Source organism: Ornithorhynchus anatinus, chromosome 3 (assembly GCF_004115215.2).
Source record: "Ornithorhynchus anatinus isolate Pmale09 chromosome 3, mOrnAna1.pri.v4, whole genome shotgun sequence".
Taxonomy (NCBI): Eukaryota; Metazoa; Chordata; class Mammalia; order Monotremata; family Ornithorhynchidae; genus Ornithorhynchus; species Ornithorhynchus anatinus.
Genome location: NC_041730.1, coordinates 31406812 through 31421064, shown reverse-complemented (window position 1 = coordinate 31421064; position 14253 = coordinate 31406812). Strand labels below are relative to the sequence as shown.

The 14253-nt window shown below is 38.7% G+C and overlaps 1 protein-coding gene across 3 annotated transcripts in view; it reads right to left on the bottom strand.

Annotated features, from left to right (window-relative positions):
- Positions 1–14253, bottom strand: part of SHANK2 (SH3 and multiple ankyrin repeat domains 2) — a 717042-nt gene that overhangs the window by 585996 nt on the left and 116793 nt on the right. For all 3 annotated transcript variants that reach the window (XM_039911444.1, XM_039911445.1, XM_039911446.1), the window contains 4 exons: positions 12033–12104; positions 9114–9222; positions 2331–2482; positions 1138–1305 (listed from right to left, as the gene is read on the bottom strand). In XM_039911444.1, the coding sequence (XP_039767378.1) occupies positions 1138–1305; positions 2331–2482; positions 9114–9222; positions 12033–12104 (501 nt within the window). The remainder of the gene's footprint in view (positions 1–1137; positions 1306–2330; positions 2483–9113; positions 9223–12032; positions 12105–14253) is intronic.

The window sequence follows — 14253 nt, the reverse complement described above, 5'->3', positions numbered from 1 at the left end:
ACATTTAAAAAGTAAAATTGAATCAAAATTTTTCCGTAAAAATGGATTTACTACACAGAAAAGCTAAAACAAGAAAAAATTACACTCTATAAAATTTCAAATAACTAAATAGCCATAACTAATAGAATGACAGCTACATATCAGACAAAGAAAGGATGCCCAAAATGTAAACTCCCTGACATGAGAGAAAAAAAAGTAACTCTCCAAAGGGGGCCAAAGGGAGAGAAAGCCAACAGAAATGTAATAAATGGTCAGGTGCTAAAATAAGGATGCAGATAATCATAGTAGATTGCTGATAATAATCCTGTCATCCAGTGAAATTGGCATTTAGTTTTCTTCCTTTTCTTTCTCTGGACATTTTCCTTTCCTTTAATTTTCTGCCTTTCATCAAACCCCTCTCTCCCTCCACCTCCATTTAACTTCTCTCTCTCTGTCCTTGCAGTCTTTCAAGATTCTCTGTAGTTCCTCATTTTGTTGTTCTCCCCTGCCGATTTCACTTGGCTCTTTCTTTTCTCCTTTTTTCCCCCCAGCCTATCTCTGATTTTGGGGATCCAGGGAGGGACCTGAAAGGAGATGGGAGTCTATGGGAAAGGAAGGGAATGACTGGGAGGAGTTAGCACCCTGGGGTCCACCAGGAATCACTCTTTCCTCCCTCCCTCTTGAATCCCTTCAGCCACATCTTTCCTTTCCAGGAATGTTTCCCCGTATCTCCCACTTGAGCCCTGGGCATTCCTCTTTCCCAAGGCACTCGGATGCTGTGGAGACAGCAAGAATTGGGGGTATTATTTGTGGGGCTTTACTCCAACAGGAAGTCTGTCTTTTCTGTCAATTCCTCTTTTCCTGGGGCCAATCTTCAGGGGCCTTCTCCTATTCAAAAATACAAACCATTTCAATACTCCAGATTTCAAAGATGGAATCAGCTACAGGTCCTTTCTGATGGCCTAAAAAACAGGGGCATCCCAGGCATCTAATCCTTAGGATGGATGACAGTCAATGCCTGGTCAGGCCAATCATGACACCAACAGTGACTTTGACAGCAGGCTCAAAAATGTTATTTTCACATGCACAGTAAGAAACCATATTATTAGAATGTTACATGATAATAAATTGAAAGAAAAAAACCCCAGCCAACCCTACCTGATGGATCTCTTGCCAGCCATTTTCATCTTTACAGCTGACTGAGGCATGTTCATGGAGGAGTAATTCACAACAGTAAGGATCCCCTCCAACGACCGCAGTGTGATACAGGGGGGTAAGACCATAGCTGTCTTTATAGTCAGGAGAAGCTCCAAGCTCCAAAAGAGTCTATAAAGAATGCATAAATGAGATAAAGAAATCAGGTTTATTAGAGTCAATCTATTGGGAACTAACATACGTTGACTGGAATCCTGACAAAAACCATGGAAACTGAGATGTCAAAATGAAGATACCCAATGATCAGAAATTGAAAAAGCTTTCAGGTTACACGTGACTAGCATTCAGTGGTAAATACAGAAAGATCCCAGCCCAAGTACAATGTAGAAGTAAATAGGGCTTCATCTTATTTAGCTTAGTTAGCTAGTACGGAGAGTATGGGTGCCTGATGGTACAGGTGCAGGACAAATCATGTGAAAATTAACATTTGGAGGTGAAGGATTTGAGACTTGGGGTTGCTCAATTTCACAGTCATCTGACAAGTGATAATGCTGCACAATAAATGATCAATGCAAAGTTAATAGTTTTTAAAAAAAATCCATAGGATTGACTAGTTTCCTGGTTTTCTCCCATTCCCAGGTAAGGAGCTGGAAAGGGTGTGATTTAATGAAGTTATGGATCTTTGTCACTTTAGAAGAATATCTGTGTCTTTGTGGTTTATCTGAAACAGTGTGTGCTCTCAAGTGCTGTTACAAAGAAAATAAAGGATTTAATTAACACAATATTTAATCTAAGATGTTAAGAAACCCTCGTAATACCGGTTAGAGCCGGTAAATCAAAACAGAAAGACCAGTGTTAAAAAAAGATAAGGAATGTAATCTATACTCTTTCCAAAGACCGATACCCAGCAATAATGCCAGCTCTATTCCCCACAGGCAGATCCTGTCACATCCATCAGTAAATAGGGTTAAGTTTCGCTATCGTTTTTTATTGGCTGAAAGCATAAGCCTTTGAAATGAAAGGACTCTTTGTGGAGAGTAAATCCTAAAAGTCATAAGCCAAGGGGGAAACACTTGAGCAAACACAAAATAGGAGCTGGATAAAGGAGAAAAATACTGCAAAATTAGCTTTAAGCTAAGGTGTCTCAGTAAGCTGTTTCACCTAAGAGTTTCTAACTTGTCCCTCCAAACTTTTACCTTGAGAGTGATTTGGTTCTTTGCTCTAGCTGCTTTGTGGAGAGCTGTCATTCCATCTTTAGCTCTGAAATCCAAATGGGCACCCCCGTTTTTTAGAGCTTTAATCACCTCCACAGTGTCTTCCATCTGAGCAGCCAAAGTCAGCGGAGTTTCTAGAGGAGAAAACATCATTTTGAAATATCTGCTAATGCCTAACAAATCTGCCGGTGGTTGAACTTTGTAGTTCATTCTGAACCGGCTGTTTATTCTTCAGTGTTCTCTGCAAAGTAGATCTGGATTGCTCACCTCCCTTCAAAAACAAAGGAATTAGGACATGCAGACACAGAATTTCCACAAAGATCAAGTTAGTGACAGAGGCTGGAATTTATGAGTCAAAGCACCATGTATAATCCCGTGACCATGCTGCTTCCCAATATGGATTTAAAGTCTACATTTTAGTCATCATCTCAGAAGTTACCAATTTTGTTACGGTGTAGATATCACTGGTGGTATGCTATTTTAAAGTTTTTTAAAAAGAGGAGGGTTTTTTTCCTCTCCATAGGATAGTGGTTATGTTAAGCATGGGCTGGGAAGTTGGAGATCACGGGTTCAAATCCTGGCTCTGCCATATGTCAGCTGTGTGACCGTGGGCAAGTCACTTAACTTCTCTGTGCCTCAGTTACCTCATCTGTAAAATGGGGATTAAGACTGGGAGCCCCACGTGGGACAACCTGATTACCCTGTATCTACTACCCCAGTGCTTAGAACAGTGCTTTGTACATGGTAAGCGCTTAACAAATACCAACATTATTATTACTATTATTAAATCCAGTGAAATATATATTGGCAAACACTAAAATAATGATGCCCAAACCTTTGGTGCCATCTCAAAAGTAATAATGAAAATTAAACTAAAATTTCTATAACCCTTGACTATTCATTGATTTAAGTAGAATACATTTCTCTTCAAAATCATGTGAAAGGATGGAAAAATTTACTAGCTATTACTTTATGTGGAATATGAATCTTAAAAGTAGCGACCAAGTTAAACTCAAAAGTGCAATGAATATCCCAAAAGAATGCATTCGCCAGCTATTTTTTCCATCCTGGTGCATTTCTGTAGAATTCATTATTAAATGCAATCAATTATTATTGAATACGGTACCTAGTTTCTGCAGAACACTGCCTTAAGTCTTTGAGGAAACAAAGAAATAAATTAGGCAAATTCCCTGTCTTCAAAAAGCTACAACTAAAAAGGAAGGTAAAAGATTTAACTATCCCATGACTGAGCACAGTGGCACTAGGAAGGGTACCAACATTGGGTGAGTCAATATCTCTCCCAGGATAAATTAAGTTCTACCTATGAGGTGAAATCCTTCCTGGCCCCAGGATCTAAGGAATATTTTTAAGTTTCCCATTAAAATTTAGTCAAGGTTTTTGGCTCCTAGCTTCTTTAATATACTCACTATGCTAGAACTGGTAATGAAACTGTAAGCCCACTTCAAATACTGCATACAGTTTTTTGGGCGGCCAGGGTGGGGGGAGGAAGAGATGGGGGAATGCAAAGTAGAATATCGGTCCTTTATTTTGATTGTAATCTATGGAAACAAAAACTGACTTTCGTTACACTAAGTTGGCTCATAGCTTCTTTCAAATAGACAAGCTCCTACAGCTGGGATAAATCATTCCTTCTAATCTTTATTTTAATAAAATGATTGTGACTCATTCAAGGCATATAGAAAACAGCAGGAAGCAGTTGCCTAGGGGATAGAGCACAGACCTGGGAGTCAGAAAGACCTGGGTTCTAGTCCCAGCTCCATCACTTGTCTGATGAGTGACCTTGGGCAAATCATTTAACTTGTCTGTGCCTCAGTTACCTCATCTGGAAAATGAGGATTAAGACTGTGAGCCCAATGTGGGACAGGAATTGTGATTACCTTATATCTACCCCAGCACTTTGTACAGGGCCTGGCACACTGTAAGCATTTAATAAACACCACAATTATCATTATTATCATTATTAGACCAGTTTTCAATCAGAGGATTGACTGCTGCAGCAGGGCCATGAGTTTATGTTTCATGACACTGTTTGAATCAATAGTCGTCATGTTTGTCTAGAACATAATAGCATTTATTGAATGCTTACTGTGGGCACAGTATTTACTAAGTTCTGGGAAAGAATGTGGAGGTGAGAATTAGAAACAGTCTCTGTTCCTTGAGGAACTAACAATCTAAAAGTAGGAAGGGGGAATTGAGATTGGCAATGGGAACATAGGGAGAGATGAAACAAAAACACTAAGACAACTTAAAGACAAAAACAAAGATCTGTAGGTTATTCTGGCCAGGTCCCAGAAGCACAAGTACACTGATGGTCCCTGGACCAAATCTTAATGTCCATGGGGAAGAATAGCTAGCACCACATTTTGGTTTACTTGAATTTTACCATGGAGTTTGATGCCAAGCTATCTGGGAATCACCTTAAAAATCTCAAAAGTTAAACAGAAAGTTGGCTACTTTAAATGAATAACTGTGTCCTACTTCTTTCTTTTACATCAAACTTAGGCTTACATACCAACCTGAACTAAGTAAGCAACATTTGATAGCAGAATTCCTCATCGTTATTATTATTACCATGGTATTTGTTAAGTGTTTACTATGTGTCAAGCACTATTCTAAGCAATGGGGTAGATACAAGTTAATCAGGTTGGAGACAGTCCCTGCCCCACATGGGACTCAAAGTCTAAATACGAGGGTACTGGCACTGAAGATAAGAAGGCATACAAATATTGCTAAGAAGCATCTATCAGTGTATAGTACTCAGTCAACCAAGTAATAAAAAGACTGAATCAGTTATGTTGTTTAATAAACAGAGAGCATGTTAAATTACTTCAGCCTGTTTCAATGAATTCAATTTTCTCAGTGCCTAAAACTGTTCCTTCTTCAACAGGACACAAGTCATGGGCCCTAGCTTTTTGCTCCTGTAGTAAACAGACCCCTAGTTTGTTAGACTCTAAAACAAAATGAATTTCAGCTTAGGTATTTAAAACTAGATGCCATGGTCAATGGGCAATATTTAAACCAAGAATCACTCTTTTCAGCAATGGACTGATTTGATAATAGATATCCACCATAACAATAATAATAACGTTGGTATTTGTTAAGCACTTACTATGTGCAGAGCACTGTTCTAAGTGCTGGGGTAGATACAGGGTAATCAGGTTGTCCCACGTGAGGCTCACAGTCTTAATCCCCATTTTACAGATGAGGGAACTGAAGCACAGAGAAGTTAAGTGACTTGCCCACAGTCACACAGCTGACGAGTGGCAGAGCCAGGATTCGAACCCCATGAACTCTGACTCCCAAGCCCGGGCTCTTTCCACTGAGCCACACTGCTTCTCTATAATGATGGTATTTGTTAAGTGCTTACTATGTGCCAAGCACTGTTCTAAGTCCTCGGGTAGGTACAAGGTTATCAGGTTGTCCCACTTGGGGCTAATAATTTTAGTCCCCGGTCTCACAAATTTAGTCCCCATGAACTGAAGCTTACAAAATACAACAGTAAAGAAACCACCATAAAAATAAGTTGTACTTAAGGACTTCCTTCTATTCCCAAGGGAAAGAAAGGGCCCACAACTTCTAAACAGAATAATCTTCTCTTTGTTTTAAGAATGAGGACACTGTTGAGCAGAAATAAAAATTGTTAAATGATGCCTGGTATAGTGGGTAATAGAGTTTAAGCCTTTTTGCTTCTCCATCCAATGCAACACTATTTGCACTCATCAAGAGTGAAGCTGAAGATAAAGGAATATCGGACTGCAAATTCTTTAGTCATCCATTTGGAGAGTTTGGGATGACTTTGAAATGGCAGGTCCGCAAATTTAAAAAAATGCTTATGTTCTAGGAAAATTCATATTTGGCTTATAATTTCTGTTCACATATGAAGTATCATAGAAATAGCAGTGATTCAGAAGATCCAGACCATCTTTTCCCGGAGAGGATTATTCTTAATGCTTTAGAAAGTTAGGGCACTGTGAATGCAATGTCACTGTTTCATTTGGTCTGGTTTACTGTTATCAGTGAAGTTATGGCATTTATTGATCACTTACTGTGTGCAGAGCACTGTACCAAATGTTTGAGAGAGTTCAATAGAACTAGTTGACCTGATCCCTGTCCTCAAGGGGTTTACAATTCAGCAGAGGATACAGACAAGTAGGAAGTGAGAGAAAATAACTTTTTGCACGTAGGTGCTAGGCGAGGCAGTTGTGAGTGCACATAAGTGTACACTGGAGAAGCAGCATGGCATAGTGGATAGAGCGCGGGCCTGAGAGACAGAAGGTCACAGTTTCTAATCATTCATTCAATCGTATTTATTGAGCGTTTACTGTGTGCAGAGCACTGTACTAAGCACTTGGAATGTACAATTTGGCAACGGATAGAGACAATCCCTGCCCAACAACAGGCTCACAGTCTTACCCCGGCTTTGCCACTTGTCTGCCGTGTGACCTTGGACAAGTCACTTCACTTCTCTGTGTCTCAGTTATCTCATCTTTAAAATGAGGGTTGAGACTGTGAGCCCCACATGGGAAAGAGACCGTCATTCATTCATTCAATCAATCATATTTATTGAACGCTTACTGCAGAGCACTGTGCTAAGCGCTTGGAAAGTATAATTTGGCAACAGATAGAGACGATCCCTACCCAACTGTCCTAAACCAATTTGCTTGCATGCACCCTAGCACTTAGCACAATGCCTGGGACACAGTAAACACTTAACAAATATCAGAATTATTATCACTATAAGAGCTTCGGTACTGCAAATGGGCTGAAATAGCAGTTGGAGGATATGAGGTGGGAAGACTTGAAATGAAATCGAGGAAAGTGTTCTGAAGGAAATATAATTTCAGAAGGCCTGGAAGATGAGGAGACCGAGGTCTGTCAAATATAGGGGAGGAGGAAGAGCATGAGCCAGAGGTTGGTAGTGATAGAGATGAGAATGAGGCTCAGTGAGTAACTTAGCTTGACAGGAACAAAAAGTGTGAACTAGGTTGCAATGGGACAATATGGTCGATAAGTGCTAATTGAGTGCCTTACAGAAAATATTCAGCAGTTTCTAGTTAATGAGGAGAGGAATGGGCAACCACTGGAAGATTTAGAAAAATGGGAAGACATGTGAAGAATGAAGTTTTAGAAAAGCAATCCAGGCAGCAGAGTGAAGAGCTGAGAGACTACAGGCTGGAAGATCAGCAAGGAAACTGATACAGAAGTCTACCTGGGATATGACAATTGCCTGGATGAGTGTGGGGGCCATTTGAATGGAGAAGAAGGTGTAGTTTCTGGAAATGTTATCAAAGAAAAAATAAAATGATTTAGTGACTAAATATGGAAGTTCAGATGGAGAGCAGTGTCAAGGATAAAGCCAAAGTTGCATGTTTGGGAAAGATTGGTGCTGTCAACTTGATGGGAAAGTTAAGTGGAGGAGAGAATTTGGGAAGGAAGATGGGCTATTGAGCTTGAGGTGCTGGTGAGACATCCAAGGAGAGATGTCATGGAGATCAGAGGAAATGTGAGATTGAAGAAGAGAAGAGAGGTCAGAGTTAAGAAAGTAGATTTGAGACTCATTCAGAGAGATCAGAGCTGAAACCATAGAAGTGGGTGAACTCCCCAAAGGAATGAGGGCAAATTGAGAAGAGGAGGGAACTGTTTTCCCCCTCTAGACTGTAAACTTGTTATAGGCAGGGAACTTGTCTAATTCTGCTATATTGTACCTTCCCAAGAGCTTAGTACAGTGCTCTGCAAACAGTAAGTGCTCAGTAAATACCATTAATTGATTGGATCCATAACAAAGCTGTGAGGGGTATAGTTAAAAACAGGAATATTTGGAAAATTCTCTCTTTTTCCTATATGTTGGCTTCCAGATACTTCACATTTTAAATAAAATATATAAAATAGTTGGCCTTTGTTTTAGTTATGTTAAGTACTTACTATGTGCTAGGTACTGGGGTAGATGCAAGATCACAATCTAAGAGGTAGGGAGAGCAGTAATCTCTCCATTTTACAGATAAGGAAGCACACAGTGAAGTGAATTGACTGGCACTGAAGTACAGTGCCAGAGCTGGTACTAAAACCAAAGTTTTCTGACAACTTCAACAAATCCAGCTTGTATCTCCTGTTTTCTCTTGCTACAATTATTCTTACAACTGGAACATTTGAGATTTTTAAATACTTCATGTTTTTCAAAGGTTTGCTAGGTAGTTAGTACAAAACAGAGGTTACTGTCACTTTTATCAGATATATCACAAACTTATGGCTTCTACCTTGAAGCAATCATGTGGGAAATGATGCCAGAAAAATTCCCTAATGTGCAAATCTAGAGTGGTGGTGATATTACAGTCAACTAGGTCTCTACACAAGATTTCTTCTCCTAGCATTGTGGAGAAATGTAGTTATATATAAACATTCAGAAGTAGGAAGTCAAAAGACAAACAATTCACACGTTTTACTAACTAAAGAAAATGAGAAGCATCAATCTATTTTTGCAATAGTATATAATAACATTGCTATGATCAGAACTGCTGACAAAACTTTGGACTCTCTTTCAGAATTATAAATGATGAGAATCTGGCTTTTTGACCTCCTCAGTAAAATCATCAGAGATTCTTATTTTTCACACAAACAATATTTTTTGCTGGTTCGTTGTCAGTAAATATAAACATAAACACATGCACACACACACACGCACAAACTCTTTTCTACTTTGTAGAATGGAAATAACTTCTAAAAAAATCTCTTCTATTATGACCATACCTCCAGTGTCCAGATCATGGAAGTTGGGGTCCAAACCTCGTTCCAACATCTTTATGATTTTCTCCACAGAATGATGTTGAATGTAATCCATACATTTTTTCAGGTTTGTCTGGAGAAACAAAAACCCCAGCTGCTAAAGCAGGAGTGAAATATTCTTGACCCTAAGTATCTGAACATTTTGATCAGAAGTGATTTCAAATGGATGTAGCAGAAAGTATTTGGGTATCATTATTATGGAATCTTTCCTTTCTAATATTGGTTTAAGCCTCACTTCAATTCCCAGCAAATGTGGCAAATACAGAATTAACCATTAATTAAGAGAATCTAAGATTACGCTTAGACTACGTAAGTCCCAAGAAAAGCACAACTTGCCAAACAAAAATTAATAGAATTTACATAAGGGAATAACATGCTTCATTCATCTACTAGAATCCTTAAAATAAGTGAACAGGGTGGGGAAAGGTGAACTGGCAGATATATATTAAGATTTTGCAAAAGGGATTTTTGATGTTTCATACCAAAAGATGGTCTTTGAAACAAAGTGAGTACGCATGGGATTGGAGGGAATTGTCTGACATGGATATAAAGCTGGTTTGATAGAATGATAAAGCTGGAATGATAGAAAACTAAAGGTTGGGATAAACAGGCACTTATCCCTCTAGACTGTAAGTTGTTATGGACCGGGAATAAGTCTGCTAATTCTGTTGTACTGTACTTTCCCAAGCACTTAGTACAGTGCTCTGCACACGGTAATTGCTCCATAAATATCATTGATTGATTGTCACACTAAATAAAACAGTGCAGATCTGCATGAATAACTGGTAGGACCAATTTTATTTAACATCTTCTTCAAAAATGATCTGGAAATGCAGAAGCTAAGTGAAATTTTTAAATTGACTAGTGTGCTACACTTTTTGATTGTTCAAACCTCATGGTGATAAACTAAAGACAGATTTCATAAAGCTGAGGAGAAGCAAAAATGGCAAATAACTTTCAATAGCAGTATAATAAGTAGTCTATTTAAAACAAAATAACCTCAAATATTTATATATATATATATATATATATACACATATACACATTATATAAATATAGATGGATAGATCTTTCATTTTCAAATATGACGCTCCCTGTGATGAGCCCCTAATTGTCCATGTGACCAGAAAGACTGATGCTTTGACTAACTTTCCTACATGACGATGAGCTCAGAGCTCATATTCCCAACTCAGGACTAAGATTTTGGAATCATTTTGTTCAATGCTTGACAGCAGCCAAAAGGGCCACCCTTTGAATGGCTCTCCTCAGGAAGGGGCTAGAAAACGAAACTAAAAGCCTAGTTATGCCCTATTAAAAAATATATACTAGCCTGCACCTAGACTACCATGTGTCCTTCTAGACTGTAAGCTTGTCCCTCAAGACTGTAAGTTTGTTGTGGGCAGGGAATGTATCTGTTATATTGTTGTTTGTACTCTCCCAAGTATGTATTACATGTCCTATACACAGTAAGCACTCAATAAATATGACTTATTGATTGTTCTAGTAACTATATTTTGGAGAGGATAAAATAGAGATGGAAAAAGTCCAGAGAATGACAACCAGAGGGGTGGAGGAAACCCAGAACACTAAAACAGGGTCTGGTATGAAAATTAGAGGAGGATTGGCTTCACTGCTGTGGCACCTGACTTCACTGAAGCAAAAGGCAAACATAAAATGCCAGTGAGTAAGAAATGGCAGTGGGAGGTGTTGAAGGCAGGAGAGAGAGCTGGCTGGACACCACTGACTCCTACACCCCAGAATTATCTACTTCAGAATTATCCATAGAAGACAACTTCTGCAGGAATATGCATCCCATAGATGATTTCCATATTAGAGTCACATTTCTACCTTGCTCATGCCGAGATCATCAGGCCTCTAATTCTTTATTCCATCCTGCTCTTGAGCATCATTGGCAAACAGTTCTCATAAAAAGCAGAGCATGGTTGGTTTAAGGACTCAATGTACACACAGCCTCCCAGGCTGGACTGAGCACCACTCACGTGATGAGAAAGTCCCTTTGCTTCCCTCTATTCTCAAAACAGGTCTGAGCAATCAATTACTGAACCAATGTCCCATACAAAGAGGGGTTGCCCAGGGAGACAACAGATCATACAATTTCAGCCAAAAGGCAAATGATTACCTTGACGTTATATAGTCAGTTCTCCACTACAAGTGCCCAAACTATGTGAATTGTATAGAATGAAGTGGTAGAATTAAGGAAAGTTCTTCTGACAATATGCATCCATATACATAGAACACAATGTGGTGCAGAAGAAAACAGTGTGATTATGCACAGCAATGGTCAACATTTAAGTACACTAATGCAAACCTTCTTTAATGTGAAGTTCCTTAAGAATGAAGTGCTTACAGGAAATTGACTAAAATAATTTTTCTTGTTAAACATTGTCCAAATAATACTTAATCCATTTCTTAGATCGGCTGCTGAAACAGATTATGGATTGGGTACTCCGATCCTCAATTATAACTTCAATTATAATTTGGAAAGTTCAGTCTCTTGGACTATCTAAAAATATGATTTTCCATTGACCCAATACTTGAAGACATGACTGGGAGGAAAGGCATTAGGATTAATGTTGGCTTCGGACATGTATGGATGGAGCTATTCAGAATCTCCCCTTACCCCTTTTTGAAACAGGAATGATAAGAATTTCCATTTAGAGCAAATGATCTTGGAAGGATGAAAAACCAATATGAGCTCTATCATCCTAGAGGACACTACCATCTTGAATCAAAAACTCAGCACATGGATAACACAGTATTTAGAGCATTCTTTTGAGATAATACAGGATGCTCAGAGCCATATGAACACAAAGTACCATCATCATTATTTATCACTAGGCTTTTCATTATGGCAGCACATACCTTTGTGTGAAGTTTGGCCAATTGTTTCTCATCAAGATTGGGTTGTTTATATACCCTCTTCTTGTACCGAAACTGATGCAGAAACAGATCAAGGGAGTTAATATTTCACATTGGTATTACACGAAAAAATATTTTGTCTACTGATCTTTACATTAATATTGTTTGAATCGGACTTGTGATCCTACAATAAAAACACTGTTTCACCTACATAAATTCACAAGAGTTAAAAAGCTTTGTATTATTTTAAATAAACCATTCTGAAATTCTTGATTTTACAAATTTTTAATGAAAGTAACATGTGAAAATTCTTGTTTCTGATAATAATTCAATAATCTGACTCACAGCCATAGCTAGAAGCAGAAAGAAAATTTAAAACAAATCACTTTACAGTCACTCAATATCTTCCCTTTGAAGTTACTCTACAGTATTGGAAATCTAGTTCCTATTGCAGTTTACAAACTGATCTAACAAGGATATATTTGCCATTAATGTAACAATTTAACACAAATTAGAATGCTAAATTAAATGGTTCTTTGCTGATGCAAAGGGTAATTCAAACAATCTTTTCCTGCATCTTCGTTGATTAACTACAAAATTCATAAATATGTAAAAATTCTGTACCACAGTCTATTTTATTAATCCTCCCCTATTTATGCAGTCTTCAGTTTTGTAGCTCTGCGGTTACAGTTAAATCTCTCAAAATGCTATGGTTTTCTTTGAACCAGTAATTACACGATGTGCATTAAGACAAAAATACATCCATTTATTGAGAGGTATTCAAGGAGTGCTAGGTATTTGTGGGATAAGGCAAATTCTGCTTTTCAGCTCAACCCAGGCTCCACTTTGCCTTCTCTGGGCTCCAAGAGCTCTCCTGCTTAAATGGTATTATGTACTGGAGAAGACAGAGGTTCCTGTTGACACCCTCAAATTTTTCAGTTTGAAGGTGTAATGTACCCAGCGAGAACGTCTTGCAATTAAATAATAGAAAGTGACCAACTAAGAGGAACCCACCTAAATAATTCTACTCTCCCTCCACTTGTACAGACATTTCACAAATGTATGGCTGCAGAACTCCTGCAAATTATTATCTCCCCCTAGAGATCCTGTTCTGGTATGTCAAACCAAACAGGACATTCTGCCAAAATAAACACAATTGTGAAGCCAGAGAGGAACAGGCAGCACGAAGCCCAGAACAAACTGGCAAATGGTGAGGCCACAGCAGGAGGTTCAGGGTTGATTATGGAGTAGTCAATCGTAGCACTCTCCTGGAAAGAATATTCCCCCTTTGCTGAAGTGGCGAGCTGCATCTTCCTGGCTCCAAATCTTAGGAGGAATCTCGAGTCTTCACTGATGGGAGGCCTCTTTCCTATTAGTTCAACCAGCTATTCTACGTACTGATTTCTTTTTTTAAAGGACTTAAATTGCTCAGCCCTCTTTGCCTAATAGTGCAGCTGCTACAGATTTGAATGGACAGTCATAGTCACAGAGGGAAAATAAAAAGGCTAAAAAATTTAAAAGGTTCTGGAGTTCAATATGACTGGCCTGTCACTGATTCATAGGAACAATGACTCATCTGGTGCACTTCAACAGTGATGCAATAAAATGTTCCTCAATAACCACGAGCACAGCACATCTTCCTAGCAAATCACAACGATTCCAGGCCTGGGTAGGATAGAGTCCACTGATTCTTTGGGGTGTCCTCCCTTGGTCTTTTTTTGTATTTATTGTATACTGTGTTCACACAATGCAAAATCAGATTTAATGTAAATATACAAAAAGAGGCATCAGAAAATATGAGAGTTTTTCACCTCAACTGGGCAAAAGATACATGCTATACTGAATACCCACAGCCATTCAGAAATACTTCTCTTATGGTTCAGCAATTTTCCAGGGAACTCAGCTGTGAACAACTTAAGGTTTGGCATACCCACACTTATTCACAGGAATAATAATAATAATTTGTTAAATATTTCATATGTACCAAGGACTGTACTGAGCCCTAGGGTAAATAAAAGATAGCCCAGCAAAGTTGTGGGCTAGTCAAATAACTAGCAGTAGGATGGTGGTTTGAGTCAGGTGGTACTGGGTTGAATGGTTTAAGGCTCCTTCTGCCATTAGAATGCCTGGGAGTAGTAGAAGGGCTAAGGCTGTTCCACCTCTTCCCTGGATTCCAATCCTGGCTCCACCACTTGTCTGCTGTGTGACCTTAGGAAAGTCACTT